Below are 23,353 nucleotides of genomic sequence, written 5' to 3' on the forward strand. Positions count from 1 at the left end.
CGCGCTCGGGACTTCCACGTCCTGGTTGTACTCTGCACACCTCAGTGGCTATGCCTTCAGCCAGTCCCCTGCTGGCATACATTTGCCCCAGACCTGGACCTCCCTGGTGGATCCGGAGCTCCTCGAGGCAGGGGTCTAGCTTCGGCCCCTTTGCTCTCTTGTCCTCATCCCTCCAGGTGATGTACCTCTGCCAACGCCAGCCGCTGCAGCTCTTCTCCTTGTGGCATTTCAGTTCCTCCTTCTTCTCATCCCTCTTTGCTCCCCATTTTCTTCCTGAAAAAGCCTTTTCCAGATGACCACTGGCCAAAATTCTCTTACCTTCTCCATACCTATGTCCAGCTCCTAATTCAACCATCAGATCCTAACTTGGTGGTCACTTCCTCAAGGAAGCCCTCCCTGATTTTTCTAAGGAGTTCCAGTCACAGCAATCCGGGCTTTCCTAGTATTATCTTTTTATAATATTTGCCACTCTTGCTATTTTACACATAAGATTTTTGGATCTTTGTTTGTGTCCCCCACTATCTGTAGGCTCCATGGAGGCAGAGACAATGCTTTTTTCTTTTTTTTTTTTCTTCTCTTTTCTCAGCTCTGGGTTCCCAGCTCAGCCATGTACCAGCTGTGTGACCCAGGACAGGAAACCTCAACCTCTCTGTCCTCAACCTCCCAATATTTGTAGGGGTAATATAGGGGTTTTATGAAGTTTATATGAAATTGATGAAGTGCTTACAGCAGTTATGAGACACTATGCAAATATTTGCTCGATTAAAATGAGGTGAAAAGAACGTTTGAATAATAATTCATAATGGTGAGTTAATGCCAGCTTTATTCTTTAATTTCCAGAGTTCTGGGTTCTTCCACCCTTTTTACCTTTGATGTCCAGGTGGGACCTTGTCACAGCCACATCCTCCTGAAATGTAGCTGGTGCTATGGGGGCAGGGGATCTGGAAGTCTTAAGTACCTTGCAGATACCGGGCCCTGTCTTAGTCGGAGTGCCAGGAACGCTCAAAAGTATGCAACCAGGGAGGGTGACTCAAGGCTTTAGAAGGGATGTCCCATTTCAAGAGTTCCCAGACACAACTTTTCAGAGTTTCTGGGAAAAGCAAGATGAGTGGTGTGCACCCAGGGTTTTGTTTTGCAGGGCTCTGTCAAACCTGCAGCCTGGTCTGCTCAGGGTGGGGGGAGCCTGTTGGATGATGGGACATTTCTGGGGATCTCGGCACAATTAGTGATCCTACGCTTGACTGCCTGCGGGTGGCGAAAACAGAAGCAGAGAAATTATGCAACGGAGCCAGTCACGTAGCTCGGGTGAGGCCGAGCTGGGTCAGGTCTCCGGCCCCAGACTTCTGTTTAATCTGATGAGATTTGTGGCTGTTCTATTATCCCAGCACGGACTTTGTTTAGTCACAGAAGCTGTTAACATAATTTCAGATATGTGGTCAGGGACTCCTGGGTCATCTTGTAAAAATGACGTTACCAGGAAATGAAAGTACTCAAAACTCTGGAGAAAGTGTATGTCGGGATCAAGCTGGGGGTACGAGCAGGGAACAGCAAAGTCACAAGAAGGAGGTAAACAACTCAACGCATCAAAACAAGAGAACTGTACATAGGCAAAAGGGGAACGGCTGGACTAGGGGCTGCATAGCTTCAGGGTAAGGGTATTCTGCTTCACCTACAGCCTCTAGGACATCTGAGTGTGTATAATGAAGGTAACCTGAGTCCAGAAGATACGATCTGTAACTACATGCTTCCATCTATGTTTGAGGAACTGGTCATCTAGGAATTCATGCTTTAGAAAAAAATGTTTATGAAGATTCCTTCCCTCAAATTGAAAATGATATGGGTCTTTGACTTCCTACTCTTTCTCTGATCCTTTCTTGGCTCTCATTCAGTGAGATCCAGGTAGTGAAAATAGAATGGGTTTGGGGGTTGCCCAGGCCAACTACTAATGGCATGACTATGAGAAATTCAGAAATTATTCTCTCTGAATTCGGTGTCTTCATCCATGAAATGGTCATAGTAATACCTCACAGGGTTGATGTGTGTCTGATGACACTCAGCTAGATACTGACTGCAACATATCTTGGACTTATTTAAAATGCCAGTTTAAGCTGAGCACCGTGGAACACACCTATAATCTCAGCAGCTAGGGAGACTGAGTCAGGAGGATCACAAGTTTGAAGTTAGTCTCTGCAACTTTGTGAGGCCCTAAGCAACTTGGCGAGATCCTGTCTCAAAATCAAAAATAAAGGGCTGGGGTTGTAAGTCACTGGGTTCGATCCCCAGCACCACACACACACACACACACACACACACACACACACACGAAAGAAACCAAACTAAATAAACAAAATAAAGGTATTGTGTTCATTTACAAATAAAGAATATTTTTTAAAAAATAAAAAATGCTGGAGATGTAGCTCAGTGTTAAAGTGCCGCTGGGTTCAATCCTTCAACATAAATAAATAAATAAATAAATAACCAGTTTAAAATAGGTTTCTCAAAACAGTGTAATAGTGATATACTGTTAGCTAGAGCAAGGAATGAGAATAAAGAGTTTAGAAACAGATCTGTACATGGAGGTTAATTAATTTTTGACAAAATTTTCAGGATAATTTGATAGGAAAAAGATAGTAAGTTTGGCAAAGAGTCATGGGGCAATTGGAGCTACATATGAAAAAAATATATATATATATACATAAAAGAAAAAACCTTGACTGATACTTTCTATTATATAGCACTGCAATAAAACCAACTTGAAATGCATGAGCGGCTATAAAACTTCTAGAAGGAAAACAGAAGAAAGTCTTCATGACCTCAGGTCAAACAAAGGTTTCTTAGATAGGATTCATGAAGCACAACCATAACAAATTTTTGATGAATAGGCCTTGATCAGTATTAAGTATTGGCTCTTCAAAAGACCCTGTTAAGGAAATGGAGATGCAGATGATAGGAGGAAAACGTATTTGCAGGATGGATTAATCTTTTAGCATTGCCGTCCCTTAACCTGAGGCGCAGTGTGCACCTGACCCTGTGCTCTCTTCTCCCTCTTCAGCGTCCACACCATTATTTACTGTCACCGTCCTGTCCATACTGTCATGAAGGAGGTTGCAGAGAAGACAGAGCTAGGTGTCACGAGGTCTCAAGGCCCAAGTCTTAAGCTCCATTCCTGGGAGTGGTGGCCAGAAAGAGAGAGAGGAAAAAAAAAAAACAAAACAGAGAGGAACGTGCACATTGGGAAGTGACCAGAAGCCCCTGGAGGCCCCGGAGGTGGTCTCCACAATGACAACAAAACACACCTTCTGCCAGACTGCATGAGAGCTCTACCTGCTGGTTTCCCTGAACTGTAGAGGCACCCATGTGGGGAGTGGGTGGCACCGGAGGCAGCGGGCACCACGGTGGTCACCCAGTGGAGTTTCCCGCCTTGACTCCCGCCCTGACTCCTGCAGTGGGTTTTGCTCTTCCCGTGTCTCCGACCTGCTGTCATTTGGACTCCATTTCAGATTTGTCCTCACACACGTCTTCTTTGGTTTTAGTGCCTGGAGACTGTTGGCTCAGGGCTGGGAATTTATTCCCTTGGAAACTTCAGCCTCTGGCTTCCTGGCATTAGGCCTTGTGCTTCCTGCCTTTGAACCTGGTAACCCTTCTCCCCACCTCCTCTCCGCCTCCTGGGAGCTTCCAGTTCATAGTGCTTGACAAACCCTGGTGTCTGCTAATTTCATACATATCTTAAGGCACGAGATCCACAGCCCTGGGCTCTGTGATCAGCAGGCAAACGCTGCAGGCTCCCGTATGGATACAGTGGCCAGTGCTTGGGGTGGATTCGGGTGGGCAAAGCCAAGTCTACCATGGCTGAGGCAGCTGTGGTGCTTTTTAAGGATCGACACGAATATGAGGGCGTCTTTATCGATGTGAGCCAAGGCCACTGTATGGATGATCTTCGTGCTAGGATTGTGGGCCCTTGATACCTCATTGCTGATGGGGGATTTAAGGGATGAGCGGAGGAGAGTCCAGTGGGAAAGGCAGCAGCCTCGGTCCAGCAACCCCCTCTTTCTACAGGCGTCCTCCTAGTAGGACCAGGCACATAGCCAGGTTTCTAGTGAAAGTTCTAGAGTCCCGGCTGTGTGTGTTCCGATGGGTCAGAGAATGTCGTCATGCGTTTCCTGAGCTTCTACTTAACAACAGCAGGACCACAAGTGATGTTCCCTGTAGAGCTGGATGGAAAAGTAATCTGACTGCAATTCACAGACAGCTGGAGGCTGAGGACTCCTTCCACTTCGACTTCAAATGGGAGCCTCTCAGAATGCGCATGCTGGGGAGCAGAGACTGGAGTGAAATCCTCATGCTCTTTGGTGCTTCTAGGTTGATCCCAACAGCCACTTTGAACCATTCACTACCACAGAGCCAAACCTGCTCATAGACTCTTTCACCATAACATCTTTCCACTACACACAGACTGCTGAAAAGAATCTGGAAGATTTTTATTAAACAATGATTATAAAAAATAGATTTCATTGCTTGGTAGACAGGTAGAGTCCCTCCAGGTTGCTAAAGGGCTAACCTGTACCAAATAGATTTCAAGCTTTAAAGGGAGTAAGCCAAAAGGAACTTAAAAATTTCACATGGTTTATACAATTCTGCATTCTGAAGCCCTCCCTGCCATGCCCAGCAATTTTATGGATCAAGAATTTGAGGTATAGGAAGTTTAGGGAAGGATTTAATTTGCAGAGAAAGTGGAAGAACTGAAGCTTAAGCCCTAGTTTCCTGACTGTAAATCCTGTACTTATTTCCAACTGTCTCTCATCCAGATTGTGGGATTCGACTGCCTCAGAAACCTACAGATGACATAATGGTTATTCCCAAGGGGGCATTGGAGCAGGGACTAATTTTGCGCAGGCTGGACTTTGGAGTCCTGGTTCCGACCTAGCACCTTCTTCTCTCCTCCCTCCACTCCTTTTCACAGCCACCTGAAAACTGGCTCAGGCAGGGGCAGGAGGAGCAGCTTCTACTTTGTAGCCTTTTTCTTTTCACCAGCTGCGAAGTTCAGGGAGTTGAACTGCTGTGCTGTGAGTTCACTGCTCACTCTGCCGCGGTCAACCTCTGTTGTAAATTTTCCTCCCAGAACACGTGACGATGCATTTTTGACTATATATCCCCAACTGCAGCAGCCGAGCTGTCAGAGTGCGCGCCGGACGCAAAAGCGGAGCGCTCTTGGACCTGACGATTTAGGAATTCAGAGGAACTGCCAGCCTTGGGTAAGTCACAGTGCTGCTTTGCTTCTTTGAAAGAGGAACCTTCCTAAGTACAAATTCACCAAGCTCTTTTCTTTCTGTTTCCTTTGTTTGCTCTAAGGAACTTTGCTTTGAATTTTAAAAGTTAAAAAAGTTTTAGAAGCCAAATGCCAATTTTTGGTTCTGCTCCATGGGTTCAAATATGTGTCCCACTTTTTAACATATTATTTACTTTCTCTATGCTTGCTGGCATAGGGAATTTTTGAAAGAATGAAAGTAATGCCCGCTCCTTTATGAAATGCACAGAAGATGGATATATAGCATAGACGCGAAAAAGTGAAAGTTCTTCCTTTCCCGCTTGCCCTCCAACCCCTCAGAGCTAAACCCTGTTAACTCTTTGGTGGAACTTCCTACTGCTCTTTCTCCCATGCATTTATAAGCTTTTTGACACTGTGACTCCATAAACCTCATGCTTGCTCTCCTCCACATTAGGGGGCCCTGGTAGGAGAGCTCTAATCTGTGGCTTTCTCCCCAGACCCCGGCTGCTTGTGCCGTGCTTCAATGCTGAAGATGGAGACTCTGAACAGCACACACCCCAGCACTGCAGCCTCCAGCAGCCCCCTGGAGTCCCATGTGCCCAGCAGTGGCAGTGGCAACGGCAATGAATATTTCTACATTCTGGTTGTCATGTCCTTCTACGGCGTTTTCTTGATTGGAATCATGCTGGGTTACATGAAATCCAAGAGGCGAGAGAAGAAGTCCAGCCTCCTGCTGCTGTACAAAGATGAAGAGAGGCTCTGGGGAGAGGCCATGAAGCCGCTGCCCATGGTTTCAGGCCTGAGGTCAGTGCAGGTGCCCATGATGCTGAACATGCTGCAAGAGAGTGTGGCCCCTGCACTGTCCTGCACCCTCTGCTCCATGGAAGGGGACAGCGTGAGCTCCGAGTCTTCTTCCCCAGATGTGCATCTCACCATCCAGGAGGAGGGGGCAGATGACGAGCTGGAGGAGACTTCAGAGACGCCTCTCAACGAAAGCAGCGAAGGGTCCTCTGAGAACATCCATCAGAATTCCTAGCACCCCCAGGGATCCTGAGGTGGCTCCACCAGCCAGCAGCACCCTTAGAAAAAGAAAAGACATCATCAAGTGTCCGGTTTCACTTTTTCAGTGCAGCTGCCACTTTGAAAAGGTCCCCAGATAGCCCCTGAAATAGGGGAGGGTGAGAGACAAGGCTCAGCTGGAGGTGCCTGCGATTGGGACCTGCCACATGAAAAGCCCCAAAGACATGCAGTGTGTTCATTTACTTTGGGGTCTGGGTTTCAGGGTTCCTGTTCAGCCTTTGGTCTGGTGATGTGCTTGTCATTTTCTCACTGGATGTCCAGGGTCACTTGTACAGCATCTGCCTTTTGCTGGGGCTGCTAAATGCCTAGGGCAGGCTGAGGGACTAGTCTTGATTTGCTAATTTGCCTAGAGCTTTGTTCTTCTAGATCTAATTGGCTGTAAGTATCTCTACTATGTACCTGTGGCATTAGTTCACAGAGGGTTACAAGCTGCTTTTGGAGGTCTTTGGATAAGAGGGGAGATTTTAATGAATGATTTTAGATAGGAGAAAGCTGGAGATCTGAGCTCAACCTGTTTGCACAACGTAAGGGGAAAAAGCAACTTTTTAAAATCTGTTAACATTAGCTGGGGTTATAAGAGATGATCTGCTATTTTGATATTTTGTTTCATTTATGACCTTGAACTTGTGCCTGTCCAACATTAGATGCTGGCATGATGCTCTTTTGGTCAGAGAGCTTCCCCAGAATCTATCCTGCACTCTGGCCATGCAGGGTCTCTTCCTGATCTTTCCAGAAGGAGTGTTGGTAGAGTTGAACAAGGCCAAGCCCTTGGCTGGTTTTCCTAGCCTAGTTTTCTGAGCTGGGAGAGGACATACTACGGGACTCACAATGTGGTATTTCATCACGTAGCTGAGACCTAAAAGGGCATATTCAGGCAGAGATTGCACAAAGCTGGGGTCCAAGTCTATGTTTGCTGATCCCAAGCCCTGACGCTCATCTGCTGTGTGGTCCTGGGCATGTCTTCAAGAGGCTTGTTGCCTTCACGAGGCTCCTGAGGATGTGCAGCCCCAGGGGGCTGGGAGGATTTCAGGACTCTGTGATAAATGCTCCATGGCCTGGTGTGAGGAAGCTTGGACCAAATATTTCCCCTTTTGCCAGTTAGTCTGAAAAAGGATCTTCTGATTTAAAGGAGCAGTTGGAGACTCTTGTGTATGTGTAATTGGGGAATTTGGAGCTGATCACCAGCAATCCCTGCTGTCATTTTCCCAGGATCAAACTAAAAAGGCAGATACCACATTTTCCTCTGCACAGTTCTTTGGATGGTGGGTTGTGAACACTCCCAGCTAAGGAAAAGAGAAGTCTGGAAGGAAATGCTCAGGAATGCTTGTCAGTATGTATTCTTGTGGTCAGTAGCTTTGTAGCAGAATCTCTCAGCCATTGGAGACAACACCAAAACATCACATTTAATTCTAGTAAAAAAAACTTAAAAAAAATATATATATACTCTCCCTGGATTGGAGGTACAGTGATAACTACTGTTCCCATGGAAGGGTTAACAGTATAGGAGCTGGTTTATCAGTCTGCCTTGATACAGAACTAGAGGAAATTTGTTGGTGGGAGAAAGGCTCTCTGTTCACTTTAAAACTCAGAGTGTGGATTTACTCCAAAGGGGGCCATTTAAGTTGAAAGAAGCCAAGTTGAGTTTGGCCTCTTGCCTGGAATCACTTGAATTCTGAAACTTCACTGCGACGGACATGTGCCTTGTCACATTTTCCATTGCTTAATCCTGAAGTTTGGTGCAAGTCTATCTGCGCCTGTTAAAAAGTGATGTATATACTTCCTGTTTATTCTATTGAGTTGTATAGAATTGTCTTTTGTATTTAATGGTTTGTAATTTTCACAGTTTTTTTTTAATTTAAATAAACAAACACATCCCCCCCACCCCGCCCCGGCCGGGAAGTCAGTCATGTGTTTTTTTCTTTGCTTCTTCAATATAATTTGTAGTTTCTCAGACATCACAGAAATGTGCTCCAAGTCATCTCCAAATTTTGCTCAACTTCCAAGCCAGACTCTCCTAAAGGCATATCTTGTTTCTGCCTGAGCCATGGAGTGAGTGAGGTATGGCTTTTCAGCTTTTGATAAGCTTTGATTTGCTTTGCAATGAAAAGAAAACAGGCTGAGCATGGTCTTCCATCAACTTCTCTGAACGTGGTGAAGCCTTTGGACTTGAATGTGTACTGACTTGGCGAGTGCTGTTAAGACGTTGCTTCAAATCTGGTTGCAAGAAAACATTTGATTTGCATGCTGGCTTGGCAAGTGTTATCGACATGTGTGGCCTCAGAAGCACAGGCGAATGTCAGGGTGTTGCTGTGTATACAAACTTAGGAACACAATGGAGTACAAAGTCCACAAGTTGGGGTTGACTCTCTTCCAGTCTCCTCCCTGCTAAGACAGATTTCTCCCTGGGTCTTGCTGTATCTCTTCCCCACAGGCTGAAGCATGGCTAGCCTGCTGCCACCTCTGCTTTTTTGATTTTATTTACATAATCAATGTGAAATAAAACTTACCAAGACCTGTGGTTCATTTTCCAATCAAGCAGGTGGTAGAAAGTCCCCTTATTTTTATGTGTCTTAATGCACTGTGAGCTTGACTTTTAATTTCAAGTAAAGGGTTCTGTTGGGTTCTCAATAACTGTGTACCTGAAGGGCTCACCTGGAAGTGGTACAAGGGAAATATGATCCTTCCCAAATCACATCAAAGCTCTCAGTCCTCCAGTTGGTACTTTGCCAATGTAAATGAGATCATTTTAAAAGGTAACAAAGCCCTTCAGCTCATCCCAGCTTAATGTCATTCGTGGTCAGGAAATAGTTAAGAAAAACTTTTTCTGACCATGGGCGGAAGAAGAGGGAATTCTAAACTCTAATTGTCCTAAAAATATGCAGAGTACACTCTGTCGTTTTAATGGAATATTTGTTTTCTTAAAAAAAAAAAAAAAAAAAGAACTTCTAAGGAGAACCTAAGACCCGAGGGGTTTAGTCTGTGTGGATTTACTCATGCATGTGAAAAACTGTGAAGGGAATTCGGACTGTGTACCTAAGACATTAGAAACATATTTTAAAAGCACTTAAATGTTCAGGGGGGAGGTCCCTGGCCTGTCCGGCTTGCTCCATGCTGTTCTAATTACACCTTTGTACGTCAGAGTCAGGCAGGGTTGCTGCAGAGACAAGGATTTCTTTCGTGGACAGAATCATGGGATCAAAACTATCGGGAAGGGCTGAAGTTGTGCCAGGGAATGAGCGCTCTTGGCTCACAGTCTGGTTGGAAAGTGGACCCCGTGTTGCATTCAGAGCTGTGATTGGACGGTTTGTAGTCAGACATGCACTTCCAGGGCTCAGCCAAGGAAAGGTCATTTATCATCCTGTAAAATGCTGTTCTAACCCTAGACAGTGTGGCACAGGCAGAACGCTGAGTTTAAAAATGTCAAATTTAAATTTAAAGTTTAAGAAGGGCATACATTTACCCTAAACTCCGGGCTTTGTGCTGGAGAAAATCAAGGGCATCTCGTGGGTCTAGGGCTTGGAGGGAGACAGGTCAGCCAGGTGTCCCGGATGGTGGTGAAGCTGGAGATGAACTAAGGAGGGCAGGCCATGTGCAAGGCGAGGAAGGTGGGCTCAGCCTTGTTATGTCTGGCTTTCTAAGCTGACTCTTCCCCTGTGTGCTTTGCAGCTCTGGGGAAGCTACCCAACTCTGACCTCTCTCTTTCAACACGGATAACACACTGGCCTCCCTCTTTGGGGAGTTGTTCATGAAAAAGAATAGTGAGAGGAGAAACACCGAGTGCCATGTGAAAGTCAAGAAAAAGCAGCGCCAGGCTTCTCCTTTTAAAAATGCTTCCTGGGCACGCATCTGCAAACAAAGCCACAGAGACATCCTCTTCTGTGACAGTTTCCTCAGGAGACTGCACTGTTCAGAGAGAGGACACGATTTGCCAAAGGAGAAGGGTCATAAGAGAGAAAGCACTGTCTAATTCTGCCTTTCCCATTTATGAAATGTTTCCTCCCACACAGGAAGGAACAGTTTGGGATGCAAGCTGTTACCATGGAGACAACCAGCCAAGGCCATTTGATTGCAGGAACCTGGGGCCCACTGCTACTGGATCTCTAGGGCCATTTCATGAAGTTGGGGCTTGGTCCTTGGCTCATTTGATGAGCTGTGAGCCCACTGCAGGCAGAGTATGGGGTGCAGGGGCAGTGTCCCCCTTTTATCCTGCACACTGCTATTCTTTCTTCCTGCACTCTCCTTGTAGGCGTCAATATAGGGCTGCCCCATTCCAAAACAGGGCTAAGCTCTTGTTCTTCCATCCTTGGAAATATACTTTCCTGCAAAGAAACCCGATCAAAGAATTCTTCTCATCAAGAACTGTGCTCCTTTCCTGTTCTTAATGGGTCCCCATCGCTTGTTTTCTCTTTATTCCCCCTCCCTCCCCTCTTCTCTCACTTTGTTCTATTACCCTGAAATATCAAAAATAATCATAATCACAAGGCACAATACTTATTTGGCACTTATTATAAGCCATGTACATGATTCATTCAACTTTTATAGTAACCTCATGCTTTGAGCTTCTACCCCATTCTAGGCACTTTTCTAGGTGCTGGTGAAAAAATGTAGCACCTGCCAGACCCCCAGTCATGGCATAGACTGCATATGGATGAATCCCATTAAAATTAACTCTGTCTCTGGCTAACTGAGGGCTCTCTGGCTCTAGGACGTAAGCATACATGGCTTTTGTCTTTCAATAGTTTGTGGACACTGTGATGCCATATATATATATATATATATATATATATATATATATATATATATATATATATCTTACCTAATTTTTTTTCTCTGTAATGAGCCACTTTCCTTTTGATTTCCCCTTTAATATTCTCAAGAGAACTGTGAGGCAGTTTATAATACGATAAATATAGGTAAGAGGCTCAAGAAGTGAGTTGCTAGTCAAGTAATGAATGATCTGGATTCAGATGCAGATTTTCTGATATAAGCTCTGATATTCCTTTGACCATGAGGAAGCAGACAGTATGAGACCCGGAATCTAGTCCTGTCTTGGACATTAGGAAACCCTGTGACATTGCATGTGTTGGTCAGTTCCCTGAGAACACTCCCTCATTGGTAAAATGGAGAAAGTACCATTTTTCTACTGCTTTCAAAACATTCTCAAAACCACATATGAAGTAGCTGGAAAAATAGAAAATCTTTGTCTTTGATTGGGGACAGTTTTTAGACATCTTGTTTACCAACATCTTGTTTTCCCCTCTGACTTCATAAAATATTCAATTTCTTAATTGCTGTCCACCTCTTCCTCATACCACCACAACTCCTGGTCAATGTGAACCGAGTAGAAATGATATAGGTCACTTCTGAGTTGAGTCAGTGAGAAGATATGATTCTTTTGGCCACAGTCCTCACCTGCTTGTTACCAATGAGGCTACATATTCCAGATGGTACAAATAACAGGAAGAGCCTGTGGCAGCCTGAAATGGTTAGTTACTTCATGGAACACAATTGCTGTGGAGAGTTGTCCAAACATGTATCTGACTTTACATGAAGAAATAATAAATCTAAGCTGTATAAAGGTGGAGAGTTTGGGTGTGTTGCTACTGCAGAACCTCACCAACCTGCTTAATACAGGCTATGGCTGTGTTAGAGAGACACAAAATGCTGAAAGATGTCTTCTGGACAATTTGCCCAACCCCTACATCTGATGGCAGGGAAATTAAAGTTTACAGAAGTTACCTGACTTGTCTTGACCACAGATATCTCTTCCAAGGCTCATTGAAGATTGAGGACCTCTACCGTGTTCTCTTTTTTTTAAATTTTTTTTTTTAAAGTTGTAGATGGACACAATACCTTAATTTTATTTATTTATTTATTTTTTGTGGTTCTGAGTGTCAGACTCAGGGCCTCACACATGCTAGGTAAGTGCTCTACCACTGAGTGACAACCCCAGCCCCTACCGTGTTCTCTTTTAAGCCTGCACCTTAAATCTGCTCCGAGCAGGACTGAGTCACTGGTACTACCCTATTTACTGTCCCAGGAGCCTTTCTGGGAGTTAGCTTCTTTTCCCCCTGGTCAAATTGGACACTTACTGCCCTTGTTGTGGGATGGATCTGAGTGGGTAAGAGTCAACACATTTCCCAAAACCATGCCCTGAGACACACTGGGATTTTGAATAAAGGTGGAGAAGCTATATAGGAGGAGGGAAATATTCAAACAGGATTTGACATAATTGCACAAAGCTTACTCTCTTTTAGCTTCCTTCCTTTTTCTCTCCCTCTCTCCTTCACCCTCCCCCTCTCCCTCTCCCCCTCTCCCCCTCTCCCTTTCCCTCTCCCCCTCTCCCCCTCTCCCTTTCCCTCTCTCCCTCTCCCCTCCCCCCTTTCCCCTCCCCCTCTCCCTCTCTCTCTCCCTCTCCCTTTCCCTCTCTCTCTCCCCTCCCCCTTTTCCCCTCCCCCTCTCCCTTTCTCTCTCCCTCTCCCTTTCCTTTGTCCTCTCCCACTCCCTCTTCTCCTCTCCCTCTCCCCCTCCCTCTTTCCCATATCTGCTCAGTTCCAGCACCACAGGGTCCTGCACATGCTCTCGGTCTGATATCCCTGAATGGAGACCCTTGAAGATAGACACTGGAGGTTCAGCTAAGGATGTGGTTCAGCTAAGACAGACACTGGAGGTTCAGCTCGTGACTGAGGATGTGAAGGATGCAGAAGCTCATGCGCACACCTCTGACCATTATTTTTACATGCCTATGTCTGATAGGGAAGCAGCTGATTCTCATTTTAATTGTCCTTTTCCACCCAGAACTTCTGTTAAAGAACTGGACACGATGCTTGGGCAGATTCTGTTTTTTATTAAAAATCTCCATTTTTATACTCGTATTACACTGTCCTCATGACTCATTACTGCAGAGTTATGGTGTCTTTTCCATAGGATTATAAACCTGTCAGGAGCCAGCACCATATAGCACCATGTGGTATTATTTCGTAATTATTTATTTAAATATAATATTTGAGCTGGCATCGTCAGGGTTCTCTTTCAGCATGTTATTTTTTTAATTTTTAATTTTAATTTTTTTACTTATACATGGCAGTAGAATGTATTTTGACATACTATACATACATGGAGTACAACTTCCCATTCTGTGGTTGTACATGATGTGGAGTTACGCTGGTCGTGTATTCCTATATGGTGAACACAGGGAAGTTATGTCTGATTCATCCTATCAGCATGTTCTTTTAGTCCTATTTTACATTTTCCCCTTAGATGATCTTATCCAAATTCAAATCTTCAACTATTAAGTAAATAATTATAACAAACACCTGTCTGATACTTACTAGGTGGCAGGCACTTGTCATGACATTTAATTCTCACAAGAGACAGGAATTTTAAGTCCATTTTAAAGATAAAAAGATCTTGAAAGGTTAAGAGTACCAACAAGGTCATGAGACTAGTTAGCAGAACTGAAATTTGAACCTGGCAATCTGGCTCTGGAGTTGATGTACCCAACCGCCCACTACAAAGTTGCTCAATCTCTAAGCCACAATCAGTCAGCTGTAGCTTATGTTTTTCTCATGAATGCCAGCACCTTTGACTAGATCCATTTACGTCTATAAACTCCTAAAATTTCCTAAATCAAAACTTGAACTCATAATTTTTCCCCTAAAACCAGACCTCAACACCAGGAGAAACACCAGGAGTAGTTCAATAAGTAAAATCAGGATGGAAGAATGCCCAGGAGCAGAGTTTGCAGAAAGAGGACATGGCCAGCCTTACTGATGGGGGGTGGGTAGAGAACTCTTTTGACAGCATGAGGGTGGTTAGTACCTTACGGCTTTGTAAAATGCTTAGCCATCACAAGTACAAAAGATGGTTGCATGCCAAGGAATAGTTTTTGATTATCTTTGTGACCTAACTCTTTTTGGAAAGTTGGCTGTGAAAAGTAAAGTATAATGTGGCTAATTCAGAGTCAGAATTACTCAGAGGTCTCATTCTTTCTTACTTACCTATCATTGCTGCTTGGTTGATGTTGTGAATCCAGTTTCACTTCTTTTGTTAGTATGCAGATGCTTAGTTCCTTCCTGCATGTGTTGCTGTGGGAGCTGATATGTCCCTGGATTTATAACAGATCACCATGAAAGATACCCAGGGAGAATATAGAGTCAGCTGGGACAAGTTGCCCAGAGAAAAGGTGCTATAGGGTTGCGCCAGAAAGCAGGGAGGTAAAATCAACCTCAAAATCTCTGCTTTTTATTCAGGAGCTCTTTTTTTTTTTTTTTTTTTTTTTTTTGGTGATTTAAAATTCATCGGGTGTGTGATTTTCTATAATAGTATTTTTTTTAATATAGAAAATGCCATAATGAAGTCAAGATGTCATTATGTCTGATTATTCTTAATTTCTGGGTGTCGAGAAATGGATTAAGGTATATTTTACATATATTGATTGTAATTCAAACTACCCTAAAAATTCAAATTTCTGAATAAGTGGGTGGGTAAAGATTTTTCTGGTAGAGAGTAGTTGATACTGCATGATTCATGATTCTCTCATGGGTCTCCACATTAAAAAAAATCCAATGTGAAATACAACTTACTGATTTAAAAAAATAAATAAGAATACAAACAATAAACTGGTTTAAAATCCTCCTTGCATTTGAAGCATCATGTACAAGTCCCACAAAGCCACACATACCAAGGAGACAGAAAGATGGCAGAGTAGAGGAGATTGCTATCCAGGCTGCTCCAGGACATGAAACCAAGAAAGCAGGTAGGCAGCTTCTCAGTAAGGTGGCTGGAAAAATAAAAGGAGTTTGGGGAATTAATACTGAACATTCAAAGCAGCTCAGGGACTCAATAAAATAAAATGGACATAATAAAATAAAAAAGAAATTCTCCATGCCATCGCTGCTGCTGCTGGTGTCTGCCAGAGCCTACCCTCTGTGGGCAAAGTGGAAGGATAGGGGAATAAAGGGAATCTGCATTTTGAGGAGGCCTGTGGCATGTCTTGGTACGAAGAGGTCAGTGATCAAAGATGCTGCCAGAATGAGTGACCCAGAAGCTGTGCTGCACAATATCCTCATGTGGGAAAGATGACACGTCTCTCCCAGATGCCTGTGGAGATCCATGGAAGGTGCCATCTTGCAGCTGTACTGTAGCAACCTGTGGGTGTGAGAGCTGAGTCCTGGCAAATCTGAGCTGGTTCCGAAAATGGGCCTGGAAGATGACTGCTACACATCATAGAGCTTGCCTAGGAGACCAGGAGAAATTCAGATGCGAATAGGGTTTTGCTTGGGTCCTGAACCCAGGAGACAAGCAAAGGCAGGGTCCACAGGTGACTAAGAGGTAGAAGATTGGCTTATCCACTGCAGAAGTGGAACCCAGGGGAGGACTCCTGGGGTGCAGTCTCCCAGAGTGGACTAGCAGCTGCTGGGGCCTTAAGGTATGCTGATTTAAAACCTTCAGACCAATTGCTATTCAACCGAGCACCTGGGGCCTACCTAGACCTAACCCGACCTTCAGGAGCTCTGCCTGTGGGAACTCCTCTCACAGTACACCACAGTGACCTCCTCGCCCTGAAGGTAGAGCAGAAAACACTCACCAACTCACTCTACCTCACCCTGCTGAGAAGGGAAACTGAGAAATTTTGAATGCCAATCAGCAACTTGACCAGCAACACAGAAAGAGGAAGGATTTGACAGTTTGTGGCCACTACTCTTCTATATACTACATACTTCAAGAGGAAATGGAAAGACAGACATTTAGGAATAAGCAACAAAGATACAGTCTCATTGACAATTTTTGACCACTGCAACAAAAAGAATTTCTTAATGTTTCATACACAATTTTTTTTCTTCCTATCTCCCTCCCTCCCTCTCTCTCTTTTCCTGTTTAATTGTGAGCTGAATGGTTTATGGACACTCATACATATTCTAGCATTTTTTGAAGGTAATTATTTTTTCATGGCTCAGTCTTTGGAGGCTATGAAGTTTGATTAGTATATTTTGGTTTTGTTTTGTATTACCCCCTTCCTCCCCCCAACACACCCTTGTCTGTTTCCCTTGATTCTCTTTCCCTCTTCTGCCAATACCTAAATTCTATTGTTCTCTTTTACTCTTCCTTTAATTTTTTACTTCTATTTGCTTTTGTCCTCCCTTGTAATCATCATATCCTGCATCTTTTCTGTACTCTCCCTGTTCACCTTTCAAAATTGCAAACACTTTCACAAATTTATTGGTTTTACATTGGCTAATCTAATCATATTTCTTTTTATTGTGACAATTAACACTGTATATTGTTGGCATTGGTTGTTGTTATTATTTGTCTCCCAATAAACTGAGGTACTGGAAACTTTAGGGACACTATAAGTTCATGGGGTAGAAATTTTACTGCCTCAGATTTATATTGTTAGGTAGGTAGACACACAAACAACATGAAAAGACATGGGAACATATCATCCCAAATAAACCAAAACACCCCAATCACAGAACCATTGGCACCACCATGGAAGAAATTTCAGAGACAGTATTTAGAAAGTTCATAGTTAAACTGGACCCAAGACAAAGTAAGGAGTGAAATCAGAGAGAAAATACAAGAAGTGAAAGATCACTTCAATAAGGAAATAGAGATTCTGAAAAAGAATCAATCAGAAGAAATCAATAAACCAAATTAAAAATTCAATGGAAAGGATCACCAGCAGACTAGATCACTTGGAAGATAAGAGCACTTGGAAGATAAGAATTTCAGGCAATGAAGACATGGTCAACAAATGTTGAAAATAAAGTTGACCATGGAGAAAAGATGCCATATAAATTTCAGGAAATATGAAATAACATGAGAAGACCAAATTTAAGGTTTATTGGGATAGACAAAGGCTCTGTAATACAAACTAAAGAAATTCATAATCTTTTCAATGAAATAATACCAGAAAATTTCCAACACCTTAAGAATGAAATGAAAAATCAAATATAGAAGGCATACAGGACTCTAAATGCACAAAATTACAACAAACCCACACCTCAGCATATTATTATGAAAATGCCTAACATACAGAATAAGGATAGAATTTTAAAGGCTACTGGAGAAAAATGGCAGGTCACATTTAAAGGTAAACCCATTTGGATTTCAGCTAATTTCTCCACTCATACCCTAAAAGCTCAGAGGTCTTGAAATAATATATACCAAGCTCTGAAAAAAAAAAAAGGATGCCAACCAAGAACACTATGTATAGCAAAAGTTAGCTTCAGATTTGAAGATGAAATAAAAACCTTCCATGATAAACAAAAGTTAAAAGAATTCACACTTAGAAAGCTGGTACTACAAAACATACTCAATGAAATATTTCATGAAGAAGAAATGAAGAATAGAATTGAAAACCAGCAAAGGGAGAAACTACACTAAAGGAATAGTCAATCAAGAGAGAAACTAAAACAAATTAAAAACCAGAAATAAATAAAAGTGACAGGAAATAAAAATCATTTCTCAATAATAATATTGACTATAAAAGGTCTAAACTCATCAATCAAAAAACATAAGTTGGCAGATTGGATTAAAAAAACAAGGCCCAACAGTATGCCATCTTCAAGAGACTCACATCATAGGAAAAGACATCCACAGACTGAAGGTGAAAGGGTGGGAAAAAGCATTTTTTACATGAATATCATAAACAGGCAGGGGTTTCTATCCTCATATCAGATAAAGTGGACTTCAAGCTAAGTTTAATCAGAAGGAAAAAAGAATTTTATTTCACACTGCTTAAGGGAACTATGCAACAACAAGAAATAACAATCATAAATATTTGTGCCCAAACAATGCAGCATCTATTACATCAAACAAATCCTTATCAAGATCAAAAATCAAACAGATCACAACAATAATACTGGCTGACTTTAACACAACTCTCTCATCACAGGATAGATCTTCCAAACAAAAAACTAAATAAAGAAGCTATAGGACTAAAAATATAATTAATAATTTAGACTTAACAGACATATATAGAGTATTTCTTCCATGAATGACTGAATCCATGTTATGGTTTGGATGTGAGGTGTCTCCCAAAAGGTCATGTATAAGACAATGCAAGAGGGTCTAGAGGACAAATGATTAGCCTTAACCAAATCAGTGAATCAATCCCCTGATGGAATTAACTAAGTGTTAACTGAGGATAGGTAGGGTGTGGCTGGAGGAGGTCTGTCCCTGGGGGAGTGCCTTTGGGGTATATATTTTGTATCTGGTGAGTGAAGTCTCTCTCTCTCTGCTGCCTGACCATGTGAGCTACTTGTCTTTACCACACTCTTCTGCCAGGATGTTTTGCCTCACCTCAATCTCTGAGGAATGGAGCTGGCTGTCTATGGATTGAGACCTCTGAAACTGTGAGACCCCAAATAAATTTTCCACCTCTTAAAGTGTTCTGGTTGGGTCTTTCAGTCACAGTAGTTACAGAGCTGACAAAACAGTACATTTGCTTTTCAGCAGCACATGGATCATTTTCTAAAATAGACCATATCATTGGCCACAAAGCACCTCTTAGGAAATAGAAGAAAATATAGATAATACCTTGCATTCTATTAGATCACAATGGAATTAAATTAGAAATAAACAATAAAATAAAAATACAGAAGCCACCCTAACATCTGGAGACTAAATAATATGTTATTGAATGACCAAAGGATCTCAGGGGTGAAATAAAAATATACTTAGAGGTAAATAAGGATAGTGAAACAACATATCAAAATCTCTGGAACACTCTGAAGGTGGTTCTATGAGGAAAGTTCATTGCATTGAGCTCATTTATTTAAAACAATTAGAAAGTCACCAAATAAATAATCTATTATTCCATTTCAAGGCCCTAATCCACACCAAAAGCAAGACAGAAAACAATTTAAAATCAGAGCCAAAAACCAATGAAATTGGAACAAACAAAAAAAGAATTTAAAAAAATCAACAAAACAAAAAGTTGATTCTTTGAATAAATACATAAATTGATAAATCCTTAGCCAAACTAACCAAGAGAAAGAGGGAAAAACCCAAATTATTAAAATTCATGATGAAAAAGGAAATATGCAGAGGATAATGAGCAGTATTTTGAAAATTTATACTCTGAAAAAATAGAAAATCTGAAGACATCAACAAATTCCTAGAGACATAGCACCTACTCATACTGAACCAGGAGGACATAGAAATTTACAGATTAATTTCAAGTAATGAATTTGAAAACACCATCAAAAGCCTACCAACAAAGAAAAGCCCAGGATCAGATAGATTAGCAGCCAAGTTCTATTAGACCTTCAAAGATGAACTAACTCCAATCCTCCTCAAATTATTTCATGAAATAGAAAAGGAGGAATTTCTTCCAAACTTATTCTATGAAGATAATATCACCCTGATACCAAAACCAGACAAAGATATCAAGGAAAGAAAACTTCAGACCTATATCCTTAATGAACATAGATGCATACATTTTAATAAAATATTGGCAAATCGCATACATAAACATACTAAAAAGATAGTGCACACTGATCAAGTGGGGTTCATCCCAGGGATGCAAGATTGGTTCAACATATGGAAATCAGTAAATATAATTCACCACATCAATAGACTTAATGAAAGAATCACGGGATTATCTCAATAGATCCAGAAAAAGCATTTAACAAAATACAGCATTATTCATGTTCAAAACACTAGAAAAACTAGGGTTAGTAGAAACATATGTCAACATTGTAAAAACTATATATGTTACACCCAAGGCTAACATCATTCTAAATGGAGAAAAACTGAATGTATTCCCTCTAAAAACTGTAACAACATAGGGATGCCCTCTTTTACCATTTATATTCAAAAATAGTCATTGAAACGCTACCCAGAGCAATTAGGCAAAAGAAAGAAATTAAGGGGATATGAATAGGTAAAGAAGAGCTCAAACTATCCCTATTTGCCTATGACATTATTCTATATTTAGAAGACCCAAAAAATGTCTAGAACTCATAAATGAATCCAGCAAAGTAGCTGGTTATAAAATTAACAACCATAAATCAATTGCGTTCCTGAACAACAATGATGAGTCAGCCGGAAGAGAAATTCACAATAGCCTCCAAAAAAAAAAAAAAAAACCAACCAACAATAACTACAACAAACAAACAATAAAACCACTTTGGAGGTCAGTCTAACAAAAGAGGTGAAAGATCTCTACAATGAAAACTACAGAACACTAAAGAAAGAAATAAAAGAAGACCTTAGAAGATGGAAAGATCTCCCATGCTCTTGGATAGACAGAATTAATATTGTCAAAATGGCCATACTACCAAAAGTGTTATATATATTTAATGCAATTTTATTAAAATTCCAATGACATTCTTCTTAGAAATACAAGAAGCAGTGATGAAATTCATTTGGAAAATTAAGAGGCCCAGAATAGGCAAAACTATTCTTAGTGAGAAAAGTGAAGGAGAAAACATCACAATTCCAGACTTACAGAGCTATAATAACAAAAATAACATGGTATTGGCCCCAAAGCAGACTTGAAAACCAATGGAACAGAATAGAAGATACAGAGACAAACTCATACAAAACCAGTTATCTCATACTAGACAATGGTGCCATAAACATACATTGGAGAAAAGATAGCATCTTTAATCAGTGGTGCTGGGAAAACTGGAAATCATATGTAGCAAAATGAAACTAAACCCCTATCTCTCACCCTACACAAAATTCAACTCAAACTATATCAAGGACCTTGGTATTTGACCAAAGATCCTGTGCCCACTAGAAGAAAAATTAGGCTTAAATTTCCATCATGTTGGATGAGGAACCAAATTACTCAATAAGACTCCTAAAGCACAAGAAGTAAAATCAAGAATCAATAAGTGGGAGGGAAGATGAGAGGGAAGGGGAGGGGGGATAGTAGGGGATAGGAAAGGTAGCAGAATACAACAGTCACTAATATGGTATTATATAAAAATGTGGATGTGATTCTGCAACTTGTATTTGGGGCAAAAATGGGAGTTCATAACCCACTGGAATCAAATGTATGAAAGATGATATGTCATGAGCTTTGTAATGTTTTGAACAACCAATAAAAAAAATAAATTTTACTTCAAAAAAAAAGAATCAATAAGTGGGATGGTATCAAACTAAAATGCTTCTTCAAAGCAAAAGGAAACAATTAAGAGTGTGAAGAGAGAGCCTACAGAATGGGAGAAAATTTTTGCTACCTGCACCTTAGAGCATTAATCTCCAGAGTATATAAAGAACTCAAAAAACTTAACACCAAAAAAACCCAAATAACACAATCAATAAATGGGCAAAGAAACTGAACAATCACTTCACAGAAGAAATAGGAATGGTTGACAAATATAAGAAAACATGTTCAAAAAACATGTCTAGCAATTAGAGAAAGGCACATTAAAAATTCACTGAGATTTCAGCTCACTCCAGACAGAATGACACTTTTCAAGAATATAAGCAACAACAAATATTGGAGAGGATGTGAGAGGAAAAAGGTTCACTCATGCATTGCTGGTGGGACTGCAAATTGGTGCAACCATTCTGGTAAGTAGTATGGAAATTCCTCAAAAAAACTAGGAATGGAATCACAATTTGAACCAGTTATACCACTCCTAGGTGGAAGTTAAAACCAGTATACCTCAGTGACACAACCACATCGATTCACAATTTCTAAGCTATGGATCCAACCTAGATGCCCTTCAAGAGATGAATGAATAAAGAAAATGTGCTATATATACACAATGGAATATCACTCAGTCATAGAGAAGAAAAACTTTATGATGTTTGGAAGTAAATGGGTGGATGGAGACTATCATGTTAAGTGAAATAAGCAAATCCCCCCAAACCAAAGGTTGAATGTTCTCTCAGATATATGGATGCTAACACACAACGGGGTGGGGGGGGTTGATATTGAGAGTTCACTGGATTAGACAAAGGGAAATGTAGGGAAGGGAGTGGGGTCAGGAAAAGGAAAGACAATGGAATGAATCTGACATGATTTTCCTATGTACATATATGAATACAAGACCAGTGACACTTCACACCATGTGCAATCACAAGAATGGGATCTAAATTAGAATAAGTTAATCTCCATGTATTTCTAATATGTCAAAATACATTCTACTGTTATATATATATCTAAAAAATAACTAATAAGAAATTAGCCACACACATTGTAAGACCCTACCCAACATAGGGACAAAGATTGACTTCAGATTGTCCAGAGGCAGATGTTATATTCCAGAGAAGCAACACTGTGTCAAGAACTTATGCAGATGAAATCAAGCTGTTCATAATTATTTCATAATTTGATGAGTGGCATAATTTTGCTGCAATAATAATTCAGTATTAGCATTTTGACAGTTTAAAATAAGGCAAGAAGCAGAAGGCTAAAGAAACATTACTGTAGATCAATTAAAAAGATAGAATGTAATATTACTCTTCAGATAAATTGTTATACTTTTAAAACCAAGACAAAAGCATAGGGGGAAAAACAAAACAGAACTGCCATGTGAATTTCAAATGCTTTCGATTTGCTACTGGAATCCATATTTTGAATAGGAAGTGGTATCTGATTTTACTTCTGGGATCAGATTCTGAAATCAGAGCAAAAAAGGCAAAATTATCCTTGAAAGTCCTTTACTTGCTCTCGAAATCCCAGGACCTGAGCACTTTAAGTTAGAAAATTAAGAATTAACTTCTGTGGTTTTTTTGGAGTGTTTTGATCATGGCCTCCCTTTCCCTGGGTAGAAGAGTTTGTGGAAAACTTGAGTAAGGGAAGGGGAAGGGCAGAGGGTAATTCTCTCTCTCTTTCTCTGTTTCTTTTTCCCTTTCACATCACACATGAGTTCCCATAAATGCAGTATGGCTATTTTGAACATTGCTATAAATTAGATGAGTTATTTCTCTGTATTTGGCTGTTTTCTTCCCTAAAAGCAATCCCTATTGCGTCCCTCTGTGCCACCTGAGGCCCTACAAATCAGCTGCAAAATGAATAGAGTTGTGACAAGAACACAA

The 23,353-nt window shown here is 41.3% G+C and overlaps 1 protein-coding gene across 1 annotated transcript; it reads left to right on the forward strand.

Moving 5' to 3' along the window:
* Positions 1 to 4,872: 4,872 nt before the first annotated feature.
* KCNE4 (potassium voltage-gated channel subfamily E regulatory subunit 4) lies at positions 4,873 to 8,232 on the forward strand. The gene is made up of 2 exons (XM_081261062.1): positions 4,873 to 5,252; positions 5,764 to 8,232. The coding sequence occupies exon 2, from the start codon at positions 5,790 to 5,792 to the stop codon at positions 6,300 to 6,302; it is 513 nt and encodes a 170-aa protein (XP_081117188.1). The 5' UTR covers positions 4,873 to 5,252; positions 5,764 to 5,789; the 3' UTR covers positions 6,303 to 8,232.
* Positions 8,233 to 23,353: the final 15,121 nt, after the last annotated feature.

The sequence above is a fragment of the Spermophilus citellus genome (assembly GCF_964194105.1).
Source record: "Spermophilus citellus genome assembly, chromosome: 11".
Classification (NCBI taxonomy): Eukaryota; Metazoa; Chordata; class Mammalia; order Rodentia; family Sciuridae; genus Spermophilus; species Spermophilus citellus.

What these genes read in the sequence shown, in the direction of transcription:
- KCNE4 (XM_081261062.1), top strand. Translation starts at nt 5,790, where the DNA reads ATGCTGAAGATGGAGACTCTGAACAGCACACACCCCAGCACTGCAGCC.